This window comes from Phaenicophaeus curvirostris, chromosome 5 (assembly GCF_032191515.1).
Source record: "Phaenicophaeus curvirostris isolate KB17595 chromosome 5, BPBGC_Pcur_1.0, whole genome shotgun sequence".
Lineage (NCBI taxonomy): Eukaryota > Metazoa > Chordata > Aves > Cuculiformes > Cuculidae > Phaenicophaeus > Phaenicophaeus curvirostris.
The window spans coordinates 43,724,192-43,747,552 of record NC_091396.1 but is presented as its reverse complement, the minus strand read 5'-3'; the positions used below and the strand labels follow the sequence as shown (position 1 = coordinate 43,747,552).

Genomic DNA, 23,361 nt, shown 5'->3' with positions numbered 1-23,361 from the left:
AGCGACGTCGCTCAGAGCCAACGGGAGCGGCTTCCCGAGGGGCCGGTGCCGCGAGGGGCGGGGGCCCGGGAGGGGCGGGCGCGTGCGGAGCGGTGACGTCACGGGCCCGTCCCCGCGGCGGAGATGGCGGACGAGGCGCTGTTCCTGCTGCTGCACAGCGAGATGGTGGCGGGGCTGTACCGCGCCGCCGAGCAGGGCGAGGGGGTGAGTGGGGCCGTGGGCCGGCCCGGGCGCCGCCCGGCAGCGGGCCCGGGGGTAAAGCGGCAGCGGCGGCGCCGCCGCCGCCTTGTGTCTTGCAGGAGAACGGGCGCTGCACCACCAAGCTGGAGAGCATGGGCTTTCGCGTCGGGCAGGGGCTGATCGAGAGGTGAGTCCCGACCCCCGCGGCTTCCCTCCTCGGGGCTGCCCCGGCCTCTGGGAAGGCGCACGGAGCGCTGTGCTGCGGGGTCCGCCTCCCGCCGCACGCTCCGGCATCCTCTCTCTTGGCGTCTCGCTCTTGCAGGACGGTTTTGGAGTACGTATTTTCCCGTCGTGAAAGCTGAATCGGGGTATATGAAAGGGTGTAGGCGCGGGAGCGAGGTGCCCTGAGAAATCGTGGATGCCCCATCCCTGGAGGTGTTCAAGACCAAGTTGGATGAGGCTACGAGCAATCTGACCCAGCGGGAGGTGGCCCTGCCCGTGGCAGGGGCTTGAACTGGATGGTCTTTAAGGTCCCTTCCAACCCAAACCATTCTGTGGTTCTGTATGGCTACTTTTAATACTCCTAATCCTTTTAATTGCGCTTTTTGTAGACCTACTCATATGTGTTTCCTACTCCTGGAATGTTACATGATTTTTTTCTCTCGAATTTCTTTCTTCAACATAACTTTATGATTGGATGCTCGATTTCATTTTTCTAAAGCACACTCAGTCCTTGAAAATTCATGACAAAGCACATTGAGTCCCTGTTTTCTAGGCCCTTTAGGGATGCAGAATGCAACTTCAGTGCCCTCACCTCTGTAGAGACTCTTAACATCTGAATTCATGCTTTTGTTTTACAAAATAGTGTTTTAGTGACAAATAATGACCCTCAAGGAGGATAAAGGGAGAGAATTCGGAGGTAAGAGAGAATTCTGAAGTAAGTGAGAGAAAGAGGTCTCTCCTTGGGAAATAGGAACAAGTTTTATGTGTTTTGTTAGTGCTTTTTTTGCATGGTTGGAGGACTCCTTCCAAGCAGTCGTGTAGGTGTGAGATTTTTGTTTATATTTAATTTAGGCGTTTAGGTGAAGATAAAACTAATGGAGTGCTTTGTGTCTTTCTGTACTTCAGCTGTCTTTAATGACGTAGTCAAAGCCATTTATTCTGCTGTAGTGTTTGAGGTGTTAAAATAACACTGTTGCACTTGAGTTATGATAATGGATGAAAGCTGTATGATGCTAAAATGATACTGTACAGTAGATGGAAAGCCAGTTTCTATAACAAAACGTTATATATGAGAAATGTTACATAGTACCATTTTTGTATTTTCTTTTTATGGTTAATTGGTCAAGTTGTCATGTGTATCTTCATTACTGATAATATTTTTTCACTTGTATCTCAGGTTTACAAAAGATACTGCCAGGTTCAAGGATGAATTAGATATTATGAAGTTCATTTGCAAAGACTTTTGGACAACGGTATTCAAAAAACAAATAGATAACCTAAGGACTAATCATCAGGTACTAATGCTGTAGAATAAGGTTTAATTTACAAAATCTGTAATATTGTTTTGAGTTACAAGTGCATTTTTGTTTGTCTTTGTCTAGAATTAGTTATCTGAGCAGAAAACTTAAAACATTCTTTATTTGCATGTTTTGTTTGAAAAGCAGGTTTTTTAAGGTTCATGTTAACATGCAATTTCAGAATAAAATTTAATAATTGCTTGTGATGATTTTATTGCCATCCTGTTTGAAAAAAACTAAGTGCTTTGGATTTCATCTACACCAGTGTAAAATTGCAAACTGACAGGACAGTAAGCAAAGACTATCTAATACGGAGCTATTTTTTCAGAGCACTGGATGGACTCTACCTAGAAGAATGTAAATAAACATTTTTTTAGGATTAATTGGTCATATTATCATCTAAGTATGTTGTTGTAAATTTGCAGTTAGGTATCCTGCTTTTATTTCATATTTCATGTATGTGAACAATACAGTTTAAACCTAAATCACGTGTGCCTCAATCAAAAATTTCCTTTTTCAACCTGAAGACACTTATATTTTATCTACAAATCCTATCCCTTCACATCAAACGTTAATTACATGTTATTGGATAGTCTACTAAAAGCATTTTTTTTAACAGGGTATTTATGTCCTTCAAGACAATAAATTTCGCCTCTTGACACAAATGTCTGCAGGAAAGCAGTATTTAGAACATGCACCAAAGGTACTCTTCAGTTTTATCCTTGGGATCTACCAGTTTGATTTGAATTATCTTTGATCTGTTGATAATGTTAAATTTTGTAATTGAATGGTTGCAATCTCTCCAAAAGAGCAGCTAAAATTTAGTCTCCAAAAGCTGTTTTTTAGAAACGCACCTTGTTTCGGAACAGTTGATTTGATTTATGATTCAAGAATTTTGCGTGAAACTTGTCATGTTTGAGTTACTTGATGGTATGAGCTGGTCTGTCACTATCTCCCACTACCACACAAATTCTTTTTCTTTGGAAAGCATGTGCTCTCAGGAGCTTTTCTAAAATTTCTGAAACATTTGGAAGGTGCTCTTTGTTACCTAGAATAAGCTTCTGAGATTGTATGAGCAATCAGAATGGTATTAATAGAATCATAGAATAGGTTGGAAGGGACCTTAAAGATCATCTAGTTCCAATCCCCCTGCCATGGGCAGGGACGTGTCCCGCCACATCAGGCTGCCCAAGGCCCCATCCAACCTGGCCTTGAACACCTCCAGGGATGGCGCAGCCACAGCTTCCCTGAGCAACCTGTGCCAGTGCCTCACCACTCTCATGGTGAAGAAATTCCTCCTTATGTCTAGTCTAAATCTACCCTTCTCCAGTTTATACCCATTCCCCCTGGTCCTATCACCACAAGCCTTTATGAATAGTCCCTCTCCAACTTTCTTGTAGGCTCCTTTCAGGACCTGGCAATTAAAAATAGTTTTGAGTGTAGGTACTGAGTTAAAGTAATAGTTGAGTAAAATCAATAAAACTAAAAGCTTTGGTTCAAGTGAATGTTAGAAATGGGGCATTCAGTTCTGTTTTATGATTTCTTACTCATCTTAGTCAGCATAGTCGAAGACTGCTGTCCTTGGGATTTTTTTTGTGTTTGGCGAGATGTTTCTTCTGTTTTACAGCATATATTCCGAACATCTGGCATCTTTAGCCCTTGTATTCTAAGATGCAGCCCATGCAAGGATGCTATCTTGGACTGTTTCTCATTCATTGACTTCAGTACTGGTTGCCAATTTCAGCCAAGTCTCAGGAATAGGTTTTTTCAGGATACTAAGTTCCTATGAGTTTAATGGAAATAGGTAGAAACAAGTGGCTCAAGATAGTGTCTCTAACAAGAGAAATCTGTATTGTGAGCTCCACTATACCAAATATTGGAGCTTCCATCTATTAGTGACGTGACAAGGTCTTTCAGGCACGGTAACAAAACCTCCATAGTTTTACATTGTCTGAGTGTTAAGTCCTGCTCATGAGTACTTAGATTCAATCTCTGGCAACAAGCTTCATCCTTACACTTACACAAAGTGCATCTTTGTGTTTAGTATTTAGCATTTACCTGTGGACTAATCAGAGGAGGCCTATCAAATTTGGGAATAAAGAGTATTGTAACAGCTGAAGTTTCATCAATGCCTGCATGTAAGTAGTTCTCGGAGTATTCAGTTATTAATTCATTTGGTAACTTTCCTTACTGAATGTAAGCACTTATCAAAGTGGGATTAGTTTGAAGCTGCTGGGCCATAGGACTCAGTATGAACTTCATGATATGGCTTGTCACTAAATGCATTAGTGTTTAGAAAATACTGACAGAGGGTCAACCTCCATGATACTGAGTAGAAAGAAACAATTAAAAACTTGAATTTACATTTGGAATCACCAGTTGAGTAAGGATGTATATCCAGGCCATTTGGACAGGTGAAGATAAAAACTAGATACATGCTCTCTTTCTCTATAGAAGTCATCAAGAAGGTTAGTAACTGAAGTCCATTAACTACCCAAACTCCTTAAGATGGAGTAAAAAATTTCCAGACTTTCCACAAATTTTAAGCTTAGCTGACAAAACTATTGTAACTTTTGAAAAAAGCTGTGCAGTAATACTAAATTTAAATAATGGGTAGATTGTTCACAATTAAACCGTAAGATTGAAATGTTGCCTGTGATTCCTTTTAAAAAAATTATTACTAGAAACTGATTGTTTGGGAAAATAGCTAATGGTGATACTTTGATCTGACCTTGCTCTTTTTTGCAGGTAAATTTCAGGTGATGATACAGAAGATGTAGAGCACATTCAAATCTGGGTACCTACCTTAAACATCTGTTGCGTGTGGACTTGCTATCTTGGTTCCGTTTTGTATGTAGCTTGTAAATTGTAGCAGTGTACAGCACAATTCCAAAATATATAATAAATATTAATCAAATAACACTATCCTTGCATCTTGGTATGAAATTTATTCTATACCAAGGTATTATTGTCACACATGATAAAAACTGTCTACTCGGAAGTTTTCAACAAAATATTTCAATTACCAAAGCTGCATATATTGAAGACCAGAGGCACATTTTAAGAACAGTTAAAGCTAAACTGGAAGAAAGAAGCTAATGTGGTTTGTGTCACTTAAAGTGAATGCCCACCTGGGAGCCAGCAGTTCCTTTTGTATTATTCTGAGGAAGCCATTAGCACACTAACCAACTGCCTTCATTAAGAGTGTTTGTTGGAGGCTTACTTCCTTTGTGGGAATGATACAGGGAAGTACAAAGGAGAACTTTTTACACATAGTTCAACAGTATCTCCTGCCTGTCTAAAATTAGGAGCAGGTTTTTTGTGTCAAAGTAACTTTACAGCCAAAGCCATCTACTACTGACTGAAGAAGGAAACTTGTTTTAGCTTGTTATGCATAAAGTTAATATTAACATAATTGTTTTTAATTAATTCTGTAATGAGTATGTGCAGAAAGATGATTAGGCCTGCAAGAAGCTAGAACGACATCTCCAAGACTTCAGAGGACATTGGAGTTTGCTAGATACTACTTGTTACAAGATTTGCATAGCAATACATAGCTTGCTGTAGGTAAGCATCTTGTTAAAACTTTACAAGAATTTTGCTGTAGACTTTTTATTTTCGAATAAATCACAATAGAAACTTAACTCTGTTTAATCAGGAGTGTGAAAATATCTTCTGAGGTGAGTCAGTTTCTACTTTGACACAAGAAAATAAAAGGCTACGTAGAAAAGCTAACATTAAAATAGTTGTTTTAACTACCTCCTGTGGTGGGAGAAGTGTATGTTGTCCAGTTGCAGGGTGGGCAAGAACAGTGGAAGCTGTTTTTCCACAAGGTCCAGGGAAGGTCTGAAGTTTGTAGTGGATCAAGCCTTTCCTAGATAGCTGTTACAAGCTGGCAAGCTGTACATTATAAATTTGTTCGTTGTGTTTAATAAATGTTTGTATTAAAAGCACTGATTACAGCTGTGTAATTTTCACTGATTTCTGCAACTGTTTACTAAAAATAGTATTACTACTCAGGAAGCAGTTTTGTTTTACTAAAATAATTGCTTCAGTAAATTACTGGCTATAGTTGAACTGTTTAACAATGCTTGAGCTCTGGACCCAAAGCTTGAGAAAACACGCTTAGTCCTAGTTGAATAGATTTCCATAGTAAGGGTACTTTTAAATATGACAAAGCATGAGAAAAGCCACTATATTTAGGAACACTCCTTAAAATGCTTTTATTAAAAAAAGCCCTCAATAGGTGTGGTTTAGAAAAAGAATAATCATTTACAATGTAACCTCAGACTTTACCTAATAACAGTGTCCACACAATTACTCAGATGGTGGAAATTTCTAACCAAGAATGTAGTTTACAGAGGCAGTAGCTAGATGTTTTGTTGACCATTTGATGTTGATGATATTTGAGACATTAATCTCATGCTAAACCTCAGCTGAAGTTATTCATAGCTACCCCAAATGCACAATCTTGAGGATGTTCTGGAGGGGTTGTATAGTACTTCGGGACTGAACTGTGCAGAATCTTTCTGTTACCTCTGATAATGCTGTTCGTACTACAGTAACACAAAATACCTGACATTCTCAAAACAGCCTAGGAAGGCTCATCAGCCAAGTCACGTTGATCAAAGTACCTAGTGGAGAGAAGTGGGATACGGTAAGAAACCTCTGATGCAACATACTCCTTACTTTGCTCTGAGTTGTTAAACTCCTTGCTCTTTTTTAGTATTTCTATCATATATACAGCTTTGCAGTTCAGGGGCCTCATGTGAAGAAACCAATAAGCTTACTTTACACTTGTTTTTTTTCTTAATTCCTTTTAGTTAAGTATGTTTGCTACATAGGCCCAGGGTACTTTAGTTGACTTCCACTTTAAAAGAAGCTAGGTTTGGACAAGAGTAATCACTTTTATTCTGGAGATACTTAACTGTCTTAGATATCTAAGTTGCATTACCTGCTAACTAAGCAGATTATCAAGTTCAGAGCTGATATTTGTTCTTCGTTCTTGTTCTCCTGAAAGAAAAATAAATATTAGAATAATTCTCTTGTTACCTGTGTCACAATACACGAGCAAATTTAGGACATGAAAATTTACTTAGTATGACTTCAAGAAGTGAAAAATCACCCTCCTAATATTTGCTAAGTTCAGCAAGTCATGTGCACAATGTTATATTAAATCTTACCTCTAGCACTCTAACTTCTGAGCATCGTCTTGCCAGCTGTCGAATAAGGGAGTGAGCTTCAGGTAGCAAAGGTTTCTCTAGACATGCCAATAGCGCATAAAGCCACCTACCCTGTGTGGATTGAAATAATGAAGTTTTAATTAAAAGTGTTTCCCTGAAGTTTTGTGCAGCTTTTGTCCTATAGAGCAGGCCCGGAACACAGGTCTCAAAACAAAATTGGATTTAAGTGCTACTGCCAGAACTGAGAAGTTTGAAAGCCAAATTAGACACTATGCAGTAGAATTTTGTGCCTCTAGATAAGCTTCTTGTGAGCCATATTCCTAGATTTCCTAATATTTTTGGGAATACTGGTCATGATATGTATTGATACAGCTTACACTATTAAAGTCTGAGGGAAAGATTATTTAAAGATTATTACTTCACTATTAATTTTTAACTTCATAAACTGTGGTGAAACTAAAGGAGACTGAACGTATCAAGTCAGACCTTTGTTGAATTCATGCTGTTACATCAGCTTTAAGATTTGCACTATAATGAAACATGTCCTTTGCATTTTACTTCACTGAATTCTACTGCATTCTTACAAATATAACTTCTACTACCAGTCTAACTTCTTAATTTAATTCCAGTGTCAAGTGGCTTTCCTAATGGGAATAAACTAAAAGTCAATATGCACATTCTCTGCAGCATGAGTTAATAAGAAAACAGTCCTACTGAAAAAGACAATGTGAGAGGCCTTTAAGTGACTCAAATATAGTGAAACTGTGTTTGGTGTTATAGAAGTACTTTTTCACCACTCTTCTTGCTTTATGGTACTGAATGAGATGAGATGCATCTACCTGAGGTCTTTCGTAGATATGATGCCCTTGTGTAGCTAGTCAACCTAGCTGTGGCCAAACTGCATGGTAACGTACCCAGTCAAGGAGAATTTATTAGGTTTGACTTGTCACACATGAATGCAGCTAAGCTTTCTGGTCAGTGCTGCATGTGGAAAGATCAACCATGTTTTTGCCAGCCAGTGTACTGTCAAACATCTCGAAAATAAAATGGAGGTGTCAGTAAATACAGCATGCAGCACTGGCAGCTTAAAATGGTCAGAACCAAAGCTGCTGCAGTTCTCCAGTGTCGATGCTCATCTGACTTTGCAGATAAAGTTAGTGTGGGGAGAGATGAAGAAAGGGAAGGGGTGGGGGTGGGCTAGCAGTACTTGATAGATCTGTATCTGTTATAGTTTGTAATTGGCGGTCCCAGAAGTTCTGTGAATTTAGCACTGAATTGTAATTTTTTTTAAAAAGTAGCTGAATGATAAATGCATCTGGAGAGCTCTTTAGAAATTAAAATAATTTCATAAAAACCTATGAATTATTTATTCCTTGTTTAATGTATTCATCTGCCAGTAGTTAGAGTAAATTAAAAATTACCAGTTCTGGAGTAAATTTCTTCTCTCCAAACCAGCTTATCAAGTATTCTAAGACAGTGGTTACTGTGGCCTTCAAAAGAGGAATAGAAAGAGACAATACAGTACCTGCAAAGTTTTGTTTTGCTGCCCTTCTACCCGAAAGATTATATAAAAAGCAAGTCATCTTTTTAAATACACACGTTATGTATTTCTACTCCACTGTCTTTTTTATTCCAAGTTGAAGTTATATGTAAGTGTTAAGTAAGCATTAAAGCAGTTCCTGGAAAGAAATTTATATAAAATGAAGTAATTTTCTCTGTTAACAAACTTATGATTAAGTAGCTAATTTAACAATCAACTTGAAGGTCTGTACTTCAATCACTAAACGAGAAATTTTAAAACGCTGCCAAGCACTTAACTGGGCTTTCCGCAGAAATTCAAACATTAGAATTTTCTACAGAGAAATTAAAAGGACTTAAAACTGGTCATGATTAATGTTCACAAGTAAAGCTGTTTGTAGCTGAAGCTGAGATAATGATTACATGTTTTCTTTGCAAGTGTACAATGAATAGCTGTTACAATAAATAACTACCTACTGTAGCACAGAAAAATAGATAAGAGTTCTGCAACAGACAGAATATGACAAATAATGACTTATGCAAACAATGTCACTATTCTAAGAGGTAGGCTTACCTGGCTCATTCTGCTTACAATGCTTAGCAAAGGGGGAAATCCCACCTGAAAAAAAATCAAGTTGGAAAATGCAGAGACAAACATACTACTATTTTGATGTGATGCTCGGACATTTGTAGTGATTTGAAAGTCTGTTCTGTACTTTGAAATTTATTAATAAAAGTCTTCAAGCAAGTTCAAGATAAGGTCCAGTCAAACTTGGTATCAAAGAACCTTGCTTTTAGTATTATTTACCAAAGTTTTGTTCTTTTCAAAATAATGCAGTGAAGGGCATGTTTGTAGGATAGCATGTATGAGGAGAGGAACCACGTAGCACCATTCAACAAAACCCTAAAGCAGACTATGCAAAAGCTTTCCTTTCAGTTCCGGGAATAACAAAGCAGTGTTCTTTAGCGGCTAACAGATGAGGGTACTCCAAGTTTTTGACTGAAGGGATAGACTGTTCTCTGCTTCACTCAGTTTCCACTTCAAATGGAAGAAAAATGGGGCTTTTGGGACTCACCAGAAAGCCTACTTCCTATTTAGCACAAAGTGGTAATAAACAATAGGATTGTTTCTAGCAGTTATTCTTGAAAATAGCAGCTCAAAATTAGACAGAAGTCTTATGATCACCTTTATGTAATCAATTCCTAGATTTTCGTTATCAGATAGTGCATCTGTTTCTGAGTATACTCTTTCACCCAGGCAGAACTTCTTCCAGCCTTCTTCATCCTCTGATTTTGGCTGAAGTAAACAAAATAAATGAGAACTGTGAAATATTGCTATCTTGAAGACACTGAAGAAAAGAATAATATTCACAAAACGTTGCATTAAACTCATAAGGCAAGATTAACCAAAATTAATGAGGCGGAAAAAACCTCCACACTGCTACAAATTCTACTCACCATAGTAACATTGTTGTCCAAATTTTGTGACCGCCAGTGATTTCTGTGCTTGTTCAGGCTCTGAGTAATTAAAACAAAACCAAATCACACTTCAGCTTTGCAGTTTTTTCATCCTAGCCATAATTCATAGAATCACAGGATTGCTTAGTTGGAAAAGACCTTTGAGATCATTGAGTCTAACTGTACCTGTCCACTACTAAAGCATATGAAGTACATGAGTACTTCATCTACAAGTCTTTTAAATATCTCCAGGGATGGTGACTCAATCAACTCCCTGGGCAGCTTCTGCCAGTGCCTGATAACCCTTTTGGTGAAGAAATTTTTCCTAATGTCTAATCTAAACCTCCCCTGTCCCAGCTTGAGGACATTTCTTCTCATCCAATCACCTACCACTTGGGAGAAGAGACCAGCACCCTCCTTGCTACAACATCCTTTCAGGTAATTGTAGACAGTGATAAGGTCTCCCCTCAGCCTCCTTTTCTCTAGGCTAAACAACCCCAGCTTCCTCAGGACTGAGCCCTGGGGAACACCACTTGTGACTGGCCTCCAGCTGGATTTAGCTCCATTTTCCACGACTCTTTGGGCCCAGCCATCCAGCCAGTTTTTAACCCACGAGAGGGTACGCCTGTCCAGGCCAGTGGAAGCATGTTTCTCAAGCAGAATACTGTCAGAAACTGTGTCAAAGGCTTTACTGAAGTCCAGGTACACAACATCCACAGCTTTTCCCTCATCCATTAAGGGCCTAACCTTGTCACAGAAAGAGATCAGGTTAGTTTGGCAGGACCTGTCTTTCATAAAGACATTAGGAAAAAGTTTTTCACAGAAAGGGTCATTGGGCACTGGAACAGGCTGCCCAGGGAGGTGGTTGATTCACCTTCCCTGGAGGTGTTTAAGGCACGGGTGGACGAGGTGCTAAGGGGCATGGTTTAGTGTTTGACCGGAATGGTTGGACTCAATGATCTGGTGGGTTTCTTCCAACCTGGTTATTCTATGATTCTATGATAAACCCATGTTGACTGGGCCTGATCACCTGGTTGTCTTGTGTGTGCTGTGTAACAGCACTCAATATGACCTCCTCCATGACCTTCTGAAGTGACAGGGCCTGATCGATGGGCCTAAAACAATATAGGGTACCCACAGATGATTTGTATTACAGTGCTATGTGTACTGTTTAATTTTTAACTTCTCACATTGCTATTATCAGTGGAATTGCGCTGTGCTATTCTTGGTGCAGAGTGTGAGAAAGTGTATCACAGTCATATTGTCAGTAGAACTGGGCTGTGCCAGGAGGGGGGTCAATAAGCAGCTGAGACCAGAGATCCCACATTTTTAGAATGATGGAAGTTGTTTATTCAATGATATATAAGCTGGATCCTTTTGCTGTGATCTTTGGAACCCCCACCTACAAGTGGACACACTTTGTAGGACCCCCAGTTATCCAGGACAGACTCTCCAAATATTCACTGCAAAAGGGGCTCCTGTAGATTTGGATGATGATAATAGGGCAACTGGTGATGTATCTTAATTAGTATACTTATTCTCTTGTAGTAATATTAGATGCATTGCTTTTACAGCTGTTCTTGTTAACTTGTTGTTGATCACTACTAATAATTTGTTATTGTTCTTGGTTTAGTAAGTTAAGTCAAACTTGATTTCACAGAGTAATTGAGACTTTGGGCTCTTCGGTCGATTGTACTTTGTACTTAGCACCCTTTGTGGTAGAACACTTTACCTGGCACTGAGGTCAGACTGACAGGCCTGTAGTTCCCTGAATCCTCCATCTGACCCTTCTTGTAAATGACCATAACATTTGCTAACCTCCACTCAAGCGGAGCCTCCCCAGTCAGTCAGGATTGCTGATAGATGATGGAAAGGGGTTTGGTGAGCACCTCCGTCAGCTCCCTCAATACCCTTGGGTCAATTCAATTCAGACCCATAGGCTTGTGAATGTCTAATTGGCCAAGCAGGTCTAACCTTTTCCTCTAGAATCACTGGAGCTTTGTTCTAGTCTCCCTCCCTGTCTTCTGGCTCAGGAGGCTAAATACCCAAAGAACGCCTTACCTTGCTATTAAAGACTGAGACAATTGCTCTTAATTACTCTTAAAATGTATAAAAAGTATACTTTATGGTGTTCTATAAATCAGTGGAGGCATAACTGGCTAAATATTTCTCATGTCTCCAAGTATAAATGTAAGTAAGTTACTCATGCTGGGATTTTTGAAGTAATGTTAAAGCTGAACAAATTTTAAAGTCTAATGCATAAAGTCAAGTTGAGGTAGTAAGCTTTAATCATCTTTTAGCCTTTTCTTGGTATATCAAGCTTAAGAAAAAAACTGATTTAGTCGAAAAGCACACATAAAGCCAATATCCTATTTCCAACAGTGGCCTGTGCCTGTATCAGAAGTCTGCAAAGCTGTTAGAAAGAAGGAAAGTGTTCTTTCCTACTGTATTTCTTCTTCCTGACAGGGATGCCATATAAGACAAACTGGTCTGCTTGACAGTTTCCTGTACAGATGCGTAAGCTTTTTCTAACAGGACTAATTCTGTAATTTGTAATTTTCTAACAGAAGTAATTGTAGCAGTAAAAATGACCACTTCAAAACACTGTTAACAGTAGCTGATGCACAGTGTTAGAACGAGTGACTTCTGATGCTTTTTTTTGCCTCTTTAACATTTTTTTTGGACATTCTCATACTTCACATTGTTAGTTCTGAGAGGACAACTGATGTGTGTATAAAAGAAATATCTTTTGTGAATATGCCTTTAGATGTCAGTTTCCTAAGTTCTACTAAAACCTTAGATTATGCCTAATATACAGTCCTCACTCAGCTACTCTCTATCACTTAATCTAAATACTGACAGACTTTTTTGTTGAAGAACTCGTTAAAAAACATGACTTTTGAGTTATGTCAGAAGTTTAAAAGCCACACAGTATATCTCAATTCATTTTCAAGAACTTAAAACATTTGCCTACAAACATCTGTCCTACCATAAAGTCATAACATTTCTACACTAGATACAAGATTGTCCCCTGTAAAGCACAGATGTGCACTATCTAGTCAGTGCAAGTCATTTCATGCACGCCATTCTGTACCTGACGAACAGCTGAGAAATTGGCCACTTGCTGCTGCTGCCACTTGAGCGTTGGAGAATATCCTTCCGGAGCAGGCTGACAGCCAGAAATCTAAGAAAACACTAGCAATAACTACAATGTAAAGAAAGCTTTATAAGAAGAATCCTTAAGAACAAGAGAATCAGTAAATTTTTACTATCAGGTAAATAATATCCTTTAAACCTTATTTAAGAAAGGTAATTTCATGACCACAACCAAGACTGACTCAACAGTTGTTTTAGACAAAATGTCTCCTATTTGACTCTTCTCATATGCAAATAAGACGGAAACCTAAGTACTCAAAATATACTGTCAAAGAATTAAGAGTCTTTTTTATAGCAATTGCTCTGCCTCAGTTTATCTGTTTATAAAAAGCACAGTGCTGTTTCCTTATCTTGGACAGCTGCTATGAATCTTGGGTTTTCTACTTGGCAAGATAATAAGCTGAGGAAGACGGCACATCACAAAACTATCTTTTAGGAAATTAACTCTGACAGTTAATTAGAAATTAACTCTGACAGTTAATTAGATACAACCTCTTTAAAGATTAGCATGACAGCGTTATTTGAAAAAAAAAAAAAAAAAAGTCTTTGCTCTACAAATGTTTAAGAATGCCACTACAATAAGATGAGAAAAATGAAGAGAATGGTCACAGGAGTTACGTGGTCTTATCCCAATACTAGAAACTTTCCTTCAGCACTCTAGTAGTGAAATTTTAGGTTTTACTAAAGAAAGGCAAACTTGGTCTCTTGAAGTATGAGAAAATAAATTAAAAACCAAGCTGGCAGGGCACTGTGTCAACAGAAAGATCTGCTTGGGCAGTAAGGAAAAAATCTGATAAAATATTCCATCAAAAAGGAAAAGCGGTGCTAGAATTTAATCTATCTTTCGTAAAGCTTTGCTGCACTTACCACTCTTACCCTAGATACATATTTAAACCTAAACATAAGTACAGAGATAGCTTTCTTCTGAAGTTTATTCAGACTTCATGATTAAATACTTCTAAAATTTAACGCAACATTTGATTTCCTTAGCCAGTAGAACAGTCTGCTGTGTATCAACCAGTATGGATATTATTGGTTTAAATCAGATATAAAGACTGATGCTAGCCAGCAGCTTAACAAGCATTTCTTCAAACTCAGATATTTAATTCTGTAGATGCTTTTAAAATTCAGCTGTAGAATTTAGTTATGCCAACCACTAACCAAAATATTATATAATATCTTTCCAATTACATATATTTTTTTCTCTGAAAGCAAAACAGGTAGGAGCTCTCAAACTTACTGAGATGTTTACTGTCTGCTTCTTTCTCAGTTTTTTGGGGTCAATTTTTGCTACAACCACCTCTGGACATCGAGCTGCTTCAATCCTACAAAACAAAATCAAATGCTGACACTTTTTCCTTTCAGTGACAGGCGGTTCTGTGCTGGGTGTCTCTGCAACACCTGCGCCCTGTGGAAACGTTCAGGAGTGTAAGACCCTGGCTATACCCGCAATTCCTACACAAGGTTCGACTCAAGAGCTGCAGAGGAAGTGTTCTCCCTCTCCCTTCTGCCTGGAATCATAGAATAGTTTGGGTTGGAAGGGAACTTAAAGATCATCTAGTTCCAACCCCCCTGCCATGGGCAGGGACACCTCCCACTAGACCAGGCTGCCCAAGGCCCCATCCAATCTGGCCTTGAACATCTCCAGGGATGGCGCAGCCACAGCTTCCCTGGGCAATCTGTGCCAGTGCCTCACCATCCTCCTGGTGAACAAATTCCTCCTTATGTCTAGTCTAAATCTGCCCCTCTCCAGTTTATACCCATTGCCCCTCGTCCAATCACTACAAGCCTTTGTAAACTGTCCCTCCCCAGCTTTCTTGTAGGCCTCCTTCAGGTACTGGAACGTCTAGAAGGTCTCCTTCAAGCCTTCTCTTCTCCAGGCTGAACAACCCCAACTCTCTCAGCCTGTCCTCACAGGGAAGGTGCTCCAGCCCTCGGATCACCCTTGTAGCCCTCCTCTGGACCTGTTCCAACAGTTCCATTTCCTTCTTATATTGGGGATTCCAGAACTGGACACAGTACTCCAAGTGGGCTCTGACAAGAGAGGAATAGAGGGGCAGAATCACCTCCCTTGACCTGCTGGCCACACTTCTTTTGATGCAGCCCAGGACACGGTTGGCTTTCTGGGCTGCGAGCACACATTGATGGCTCATGTCAAGCTTCTCATCAACCAGCATCCCAAGTCCTTCTCTGCAGGGATGGACTCAATCACATCATTTCTCCATCCTGTACTGAAAATGGGGATTGCCCTGACCCCGGTGTAGGACCCTGCCCTTGGCCTTGCTGAACCTCATGAGGCTGGCACAGACCCCCGTCCCCAGCCCGCCCAGGCCCCGCTGGGTGACATCCCCATCTCAGAGCGTTTCAAGGAAGGGGGGAGTATGAACATTCCTGGGTGTCCATGGGTGAAATATAAAATACGAATGGATGAGCTTTGAAGAACCGCTCACAAACACTACGATCTGTTAGGGGAACGGCCTAATAAGCGCGGTTGTTCAGGGTTCGCCGCGGCGGGCGGGCGGCAGCGGCACAGGCTCGGGCGGCCGCTGCCGAGTCCGGGACCGGGACCCGTTGCCGGGTGCTCGCGGCCCCGCGGCGGAGAGCGGGCTTTGGGGGTGTGGGGGAGAGCAGGGCAGCAGCTCCGCCCCGCCCGCCACTCACTGCACGCGCTTCAGGTACTCCTGCGGCGTCCTGGGCGGCACCGTGGGGTCAAAGTCCTCAGCCAAGTCGCAGTCGTCCACGGGCAGCAGCCGCGGCATCAGCTCCTCCACGCCCGGCTCCATCGCCCCGCGGGCTACGCTGCGGCCGGACACGCCCCCGGGGCGGTGCCGGCACCGGCACCGCGGGGCGCTGACCCGGAAGCGATGCCGGGAACGCGCCCCGGGCGAAAGGTCGAGCCCCGGAGGTGCGACCTGCCCGGGGAACGCGGGGAGGGGGTGGGAGGCTCGGGCAAAGAGCAGCGCAGGAGGTGGCTCTGCCGGTGCCCGCCCGCCGCGGCGGCGGCGAACCTTTAACAACCGCTTTTATTAGACCGCTCCCTTAACCGACTGTAGGGTTTGCCAGTGGTTCTTCAAAGCTCATCCATTCATATTTTATATTTCACCCATGGACACCCAGGAATGTTCATACTCCCCCCTTCCCTGAAACGCTCTGAGATGGGGATGTCACCCAGAGGGGCCTGGGCGGGCTGGGGACGGGGGTCTGTGCCAGCCTCATGAGGTTCAGCAAGGCCAAGGGCAGGGTCCTACACCGGGGTCAGGGCAATCCCCATTTTCAGTACAGGATGGAGAAATGATGTGATTGAGTCCATCCCTGCAGAGAAGGACTTGGGGTGCTGGTTGATGAGAAGCTTTACATGAGCCGTCAGTGCGTGCTCGCAGCCCAGAAGGCCAACCGTGTCCTGGGCTGCATGAAACGAAGCGTGGCCAGCAGGTCAAGGGAGGTGATTCTGCCCCTCTATTCCTCTCTTGAGACCCCACCTGGAGTATTGTGTCCAGTTCCTGGAATCCCCAATATAAGAAGGAAATGGAACTGTTGGACCAGGTCCAGAGGAGGGCTAGAAAGATGATCAGAGGACTGGAGCATCTCTGTTATGAGGACAGGCTGAGAGAGTTGAGGTTGTTCAGCCTGGAGAAGAGAAGGCTTGAAGGCGACCTTCTAGACGTTCCAGTACCTGAAGGAGGCCTACAAGAAAGCTGGGGAGGGACAGTTTACAAAGGCTTGTAGTGATTGGACGAGGGGCAATGGGTATAAACTGGAGAGGGGCAGATTTAGACTAGACATGAGGAGGAATTTGTTCACCAGGAGGATGGTGAGGCACTGGCACAGGTTGCCCAGGGAAGCTGTGGCTGCCCCATCCCTGGAGATGTTCAAGGCCAGGTTGGATGGGGCCTTGGGCAGCCTGGTCTAGTGGGAGGTGTCCCTGCCCATGACAGGGGGGTTGGAACTGGATGATCTTTAAGTTCCCTTCCAACCCAAACTATTCTATGATTCTATGATTCTATTGGGATTGGAACCAGTTCCAGAAAAGTTAATTGCTGTAAGCGGAAGGGTCAACGCTTGAGTTTTTTCCTTGTTGCTGTACAGTTTTATCTAAATACCATTACATGGGAGCATCCGCATGCCAAGTCAAAAGCAACAGTAGCATTAGCACTAAGGGGGCTCTTTCTCTGTTTAGAAAAAAAGTGGATTGTTAATGCTGTTGTAAGACTGGGTATTATGAAATTATTGTTAGGCAAAATGTCAGTCTGTACGTTATTTATCCTAGTTGTTCTGCTGCATGCAGTCAGTTTAGTGCTATCCACAGTCTATTAATAAGCTCAGAATAGCCCTAAATACTTCAGATACAAGTTCAAAGAAAAAACAATGCCTTTTTTTTCCTGCAAGGTTATATTTTAGCAATCCTGAATAAACATCTACCCTAACTCCTCCTCTCCGCTGGCTTTTGTTTGTTTTAAGGTGTTTCCAAAAACACCTACGTGGAACAGGGTGTTTCAATTCTGAAACCCGGATCTTGCATACTAGTTGAGTGCACAGCGACTGGAGTCACCACTAGAAATAAAAGCTGCTTAGCTAAAACTGCAGCAGTATCTCTGGCAAGGCTGACCAGTGGTCAAGACAAAAACTTTGGTGAGTCCTGCTGTGGAAAGTTCTTTTCTAATACTTTGGTATTATAATATTTAGAAGTTCTTTTTTCCTGTTTGTTTTTAAGTCAAGAACTATGAACAGAAAGGGAATCCACAGATATAGATATACTTTAAATATACTGTCTATCTTAAGATAACGTTTTCTGGAACTTACCATTGATACTTTTAAAATAAAGTGACATTTTTTATTATTACAGGTAGCCTTCCATGTAACAAATTGTTCCTAACTAGTTTTACCAAAACTGTTGATGCAGTGGCAAGCAAATATGACTTGGAGGAGGAAGAGGAAAAAGAAACTGGAAATGAATATTCTTTCTCCTCAACTGCCGCGGGATTATGGAAGAGTACTTTTCCAAAGAAAGGGTGAGTTACCATCAGTGCATATGCACTGCTGACAAAAAATATGTAATACATAAACTAACAATTCTGCATTAAGAAAAAAAATGCTTTCACTGTACATTCTAATACTGTGAGATAATAAAATATTATCTTATAATGACCATACACCATGTTAGGATCCAGTTTTCTGCTCTGTTTTTGCTTCTCCTTGCTTTTCTCTGTGGTTTGCAGCATCGTAACAGCTGCAAGACATTTGTTGAACTTTAAAGCATTGGATTGAGTCATTATGTAATAAAATTTAATGGTGCTAATAAGCGTTTAAAAATACTGTATACATTTTATTTGTAGTGAACTTTGAGAATAGTGTACTTTCCTGTTCTTCCTTCTTTCAAGGGCCTTTAGATATCAGTTACCTCTTTTTTCCTCTTGTCAGTATAGTTCATCCTACAGTTCTGAATTTGGGACTTGTTTCTTTTCAGTGGAACTTTCTGAAAATGTTTCAGAGTACTTGAGTACTTTTGAAATTACAACATGGTTGCTTTCTGTGCAGCTGTTTGATGCTTGCACTGTTATGTTTTTCTTTTGTTTACTTTCAACAAACCAAGGAGGTTACGTGCCTGTGGCAAACTTCTGCTTCATACTCCCACAGCTGGCAGTGAGATTTGTGGATGTGGAAATTCAAAATCCCTCCCTTTAAGTTCTGCTGTTGTTTACCTGCTCACGGTTTTAAACTGAAGAGGACTGGCAAATAATACTGGAGATAGTAATGGCATAGAAATTATACCCATCTACCTTTTGTATATTAGTTCTTATATATAATATAGGTAGATATCTATTCTATTTGACATTTAAGTAAAGGAGAAGGATGTTTTAGTTGTTTATATTTGGTTGGTGGCCATAGCACATTTTCAGAGTTGCAGTGAAGGAGGACATGGCAGTCAGCAGAATATTTTCCAGTCCTCCCCACATCTGGATTGGTTGCACTGAGATATCTTGGGAAAGACAGCCTTTTGTGGCAGGCTTCTTTAAAACAATTTCTGTAGTGCCCTGAAACTGAAGCATCGCTATATATTGGGCTTGGGGGAAAAAAAAGATAACCAAAATATGAACAAAAGTGCACAGTTACAGCTATGTGGAAGTTATTTTGAGGATAGTGAATAAACACGTTATATTTCCAAGTATTGTGAAAATTAATTGATAGGTTTTGCTGCAGCTGGTTTGTGTATTTAATTATCTCGTCATATAAATTTGTCTTCTAAGATGTAGCTGTTTTAGGTCAAGAGATAACTTGTCTTAGGGCTGTGAGAATTTATTGATATGCTTAGGTGTCTTGTATGATATAGCTGTTTTAGGTCAGGAGATAACCTGAAGGAAGTCTTCAGACATGGTTGGATAATCGGGAAGAAAACCAAAAAAACCCATTCTTTGAGGGTTTACATGGTTCTTTGTCTAAAATTAGTATGTATACCCACTGCTTTTGTAAGATGCTATGCCTTTTTTAGAAAGGCATCCAATTCAGTGCTGTAAAATATTATAGCCTTTGCCTCTAAGACTTTGTCCTTTTCAGTATTTTACCAGTGAATGTTTTTCACAAAGGGCATTCAATTCAGCGCTGAATTGTAAAATAAAAATATTATTGACTTTGCTTCGAGGACTTTGTCCTTTTCAATATTTTACCAGTGAATAAGTCTTTGTCACAATATAGACATGAGATAAAGCATTGTCTCAAGTTAAAAAACACCAGCAACAGACTTTCAATATATTCTTTCCCCAGGCAGTCCAAAGAAACATGTAAACAATCCTCCAGATCAAAAAGCTGCCATAAACGCGCATGATGGGAGACGGGTGGTGAATTCCTGGGCTCTCCGAACCCCGGCTGGCTCGTTCCCGCGGGCTCCCCCTCGGTTTCAGGAGCGACGTGAAGACAACCGACGTTTAGAAAAACTGTGGAAGCCGGACAGGGGTGGGTGCGATGGTTGGAGAGAGGGGGGTGGCTCATCCCGCCCCGTCCCGGCGCTCGCTGCCCTTTGACGTGGCGCGGGCGCTCCCGTCAGCCATGTTGGTTGCGTGGGCGGCGGGCGGGGAGCGCGCGGCGGCGGCGCCGGGTGAGCGCGAGCTGCGGCGGCCGCGGGGTCCTCGGGGCGCGCGCGGAGGGGCGGGGGCGGGGGGGAGCGTGTCCCTTTCCCCTCAGGGGCTGCGGGTGGGTCCGGCGGCTCGGACACGGGCCCTTTGCCGTGCGGAGACACAAACCCCGTGTTCGGGTACGTGCTGTGAAACGTAGGCGGGTTGTTAGGTGCGCTGGTGTAAAAAGGAGTCCTCAGCGAGCAAGAGGGAGACCGGGTTTTGGTGGGGGGCCGCCTTTGAGCGGTGAAAATGAGATTCTTGCGTGGCCAGCTTGGCGATTTGAAGTTGCTTTAAGGGAAGTACTAAGTCATTCTCCTTGTGTGTTTTTGCTCCTCCTTGGAACGGGAATAGATTTGCATCCGAAGTGCTGGTTTTGGCATGAAGAATAAATTAAAGAGTTATTTTTAATCCCTTTTATTTTACCAGATTGTTAGTGGGTTGTTAACTGAAATAATAGGTTTGTGGTAAGCAAAGTAGGTGGCGAGCTGTAGTGATTCAGTGTGGTTTAAATACACGGTCATATGAGGGACTCTGATCCATCTGTGCTGAAACTCTTAAGCTGCTATAGACAGAAATGTTTTGATTTTGTTTGTATGTGTGTCCAAGGATTAGCAGATATTGTTTTGGTGATCTTCTGCACTGGGACACGTTTATGTGTGGTGTGTAAATGCTTCAGAGTGCGGAGATGAAGGAGGAGCTTTTAGAAGAATCTGTTTTGAAGGAGCTATAGTTACCGTTTGCAGATGCTTCTAGAAAGGTTTCAAAATAATGTCATTCCAAAGTAATGTATTTCAATATTATCCTATTCAGCTGTAGGATAGCTTTTGGAATGGTACATCAAACATGTTTGATGTGTGGTGGTTAGAAAGTACTAACTGTACTCTTGCATCTAGTCAGCAATTACAGCAATACTACTGTATTTGCCTGAGAATCAAGTCTTCGTAGTCAAGTATAGTTAGCCTGTGACTATACAATTCAAGTGTGGCTTCTTTGTGTGAGTTTGCTGTGGTGCAGGAATGCAAGGTAGGTTCAGTCTCAACAGTGGGAGGAATCAAGCCAGAAAGGACTGCTGGTCTTGTCTGGATGTTCTGTTTTGCAGCAAAGCTAAAGCAGTGACTTCCAAACATGGGAGCTGTTGCTCTTAATTTGTTCTGAAAATCGCTTCTCTGTGGTTTTCTGAGGTGGGCAATATGTATTTTGTGGCATTCAGGCGTGTGAAGTTTGGTATGTAGCCTGTAGGTCAGAGGATTTCCTGTTCTGGTCTAACGTAATACATCTCCACACCTATCCCAAAAAATCTGCCTGCATAACTCTGACAGTGGTACTGAAACTGAATGTAACTTGTCAGACCCTGAGTTTCACATTTGATGAATTATGTAAGTATTATTTGCTCTTGGACAGGAAGGAAAAGGTGGAAGAAAAGATGGAGGAAAATTTGATAATTAACAGGTTCAGCCTTCTAAATAGGAAATAGATACTGTACTGGAAAGTAACAGCATTTAAATAATAAATTCAGTAAATCTTTAATGTTACGTATGTGCACTTTATTAGCCACTGCCCGCTGGTGTTTGTGCATTGCCCTCGGAGGAGCCGTAGCTGAGTGGTAAAATAAATGTCCAGGTAAAACCATTTCAAATGTCAGTAAAGTGTTTAAAAGACTTTAAAGGTCAGTACAGGAAGTAGGAGTTCATGTTGCAGTGTATGGAGATGGAGTTGGTGGACTTTGTAGCAGATGCCCATGGAATGTCTGAAATGACCTCTTAAGTTGGTATTTTCTGTCTTCTCAGGGAATTTTAAAAGAGAGATTATTCATTTTGTAATTATAGCTGAGATAAGTTGCATCATGCGTATTCTTGTATCAGTACCCCATTTTTCAGGCTCGAAGTTCCTTCATCTGTTTTACAAAGCAGTGATGGATTTTGATGAATTAGGATAGAAATTTGTTAGATTCTATATCCTTTTCAAATACCAGACTGTTCTTTCCTTTCTTAGGTGAATTGTCTTATGTCTTTGACCCCACTGTACTAACAATGACTTCCAGATATTCTTTCCCTTTGCTTTTGCTCAGTTTTGTCCCCTGCCTGATGGCCTTGTTCAGCCCGATGGCCTTGCAGCAATTTGGGACCAACTGGTTGTGGAAGTACTTTGGCTCCCTGTGATGCAATTGCCACGATGCGTAGATTTGCTTCTTCTGTCTGTAAGGCAACACGACCATTAAAATGTTGGCAGACTAATTATCATAGTATTTCTGTTTACAGTGTGGAGATAAATAATAGTGATAGCACCTGTGGAAAACTATAAAAGACTACTCTACAGAGTTAAATTTGCCTGTCAGTCTGTGTTTTATAGGAACAATTTTGAGACTGCTTTTTGTAGCTTTCATCATATGCTGACAGTTGATTATTCTCTATTAGCTATGAAATGTGGAGCTCCTCTTGTTTTATGGATGTTCTCAATATGTTTTCTTAAAAGTCAACATTAGACTAAAGCTATTAAGTTAAACTGTAATTTAAAAAAAAACTTGAGAAGTTTAACTGTCATAGAAACTAAAGGTGCAGTGCCATTATAATTTTAGTAAAGAGAGCCATGTCTTAAGACATGGAGAGTTTTCCAGGAATCTATCTTAGCTTATGTAAAGGCAGGACAAAGAATGTCAATATGCTTGTGAGAATTCCTGAGTTAAGTCCTAATTCAGGATGATTCTGGTGTTTCTAAAAGCTGTTCATTAACTTAATACAGTCTAAATTAAGACCTAGGAGTATTTTCCCAGATTTACTCTTGAGTGGTTCATGTAGACTTTTTAAAAATTCTTCATTATTTGCAAGGGAGTTTAGGTATCTAGTTGCTGGAAAAAATACTATATATACTATAAAATATACTGGAAAGCATGTGGCAGGTATTCAGGAGCAGTGTGTATAGAGCTAAGTGGGGGTTGGAGGGAGCGAGTATGCTTCTTGCTGGTTTTTCCAGATGTTCATGGGTAACTATTGAGCTTTTCAGAAGTGTCTGTCTTCCCCAGTGCTGCAGCTTCTGCGTAAATGTAGCTGAAAATCTTGAGTGCTTTAGGTTGGTGCCCAAAATGGTCAATTTGTGATTAAGCAGTTTTTGAAAGGTGCATCTTGATAGGTAATGTAGTGGAATATGACACAATTTCTTACAAAGTTATTTCCTAGTATTGCTGTAGAAAAGTACTCTTGTGGAACATTACGTCGTTACTCCTTTATGTTCGCATATAGG

At 41.1% G+C, this 23,361-nt stretch overlaps 2 protein-coding genes across 3 annotated transcripts; one reads left to right on the top strand and one right to left on the bottom strand.

Annotated features, from left to right (window-relative positions):
* Positions 1–89: 89 nt before the first annotated feature.
* TRAPPC6B (trafficking protein particle complex subunit 6B) lies at positions 90–4,622 on the top strand. 2 transcript variants are annotated; one of them, XM_069858471.1, is made up of 7 exons: positions 90–204; positions 300–367; positions 503–514; positions 1,580–1,697; positions 2,320–2,403; positions 3,745–3,838; positions 4,449–4,622. In XM_069858471.1, exons 1-7 carry the CDS (start codon positions 124–126, stop codon positions 4,478–4,480), a joined length of 489 nt encoding a protein of 162 aa, XP_069714572.1. In that variant the 5' UTR covers positions 90–123; the 3' UTR covers positions 4,481–4,622. The 2 variants fall into 2 exon arrangements, with proteins under 2 accessions (XP_069714572.1, XP_069714573.1); XM_069858472.1 differs by lacking the exon at positions 503–514.
* Positions 4,623–5,916: 1,294 nt separating this feature from the next.
* On the bottom strand, positions 5,917–15,825 carry GEMIN2 (gem nuclear organelle associated protein 2). The gene is made up of 10 exons (XM_069858470.1): positions 15,677–15,825; positions 14,256–14,340; positions 12,954–13,043; positions 9,860–9,919; positions 9,588–9,698; positions 8,976–9,020; positions 8,305–8,373; positions 6,884–6,994; positions 6,655–6,713; positions 5,917–6,334 (listed from the first exon to the last, which is right to left on the bottom strand). Exons 1-10 carry the CDS (start codon positions 15,796–15,798, stop codon positions 6,295–6,297), a joined length of 792 nt encoding a protein of 263 aa, XP_069714571.1. The 5' UTR covers positions 15,799–15,825; the 3' UTR covers positions 5,917–6,294.
* Positions 15,826–23,361: the final 7,536 nt, after the last annotated feature.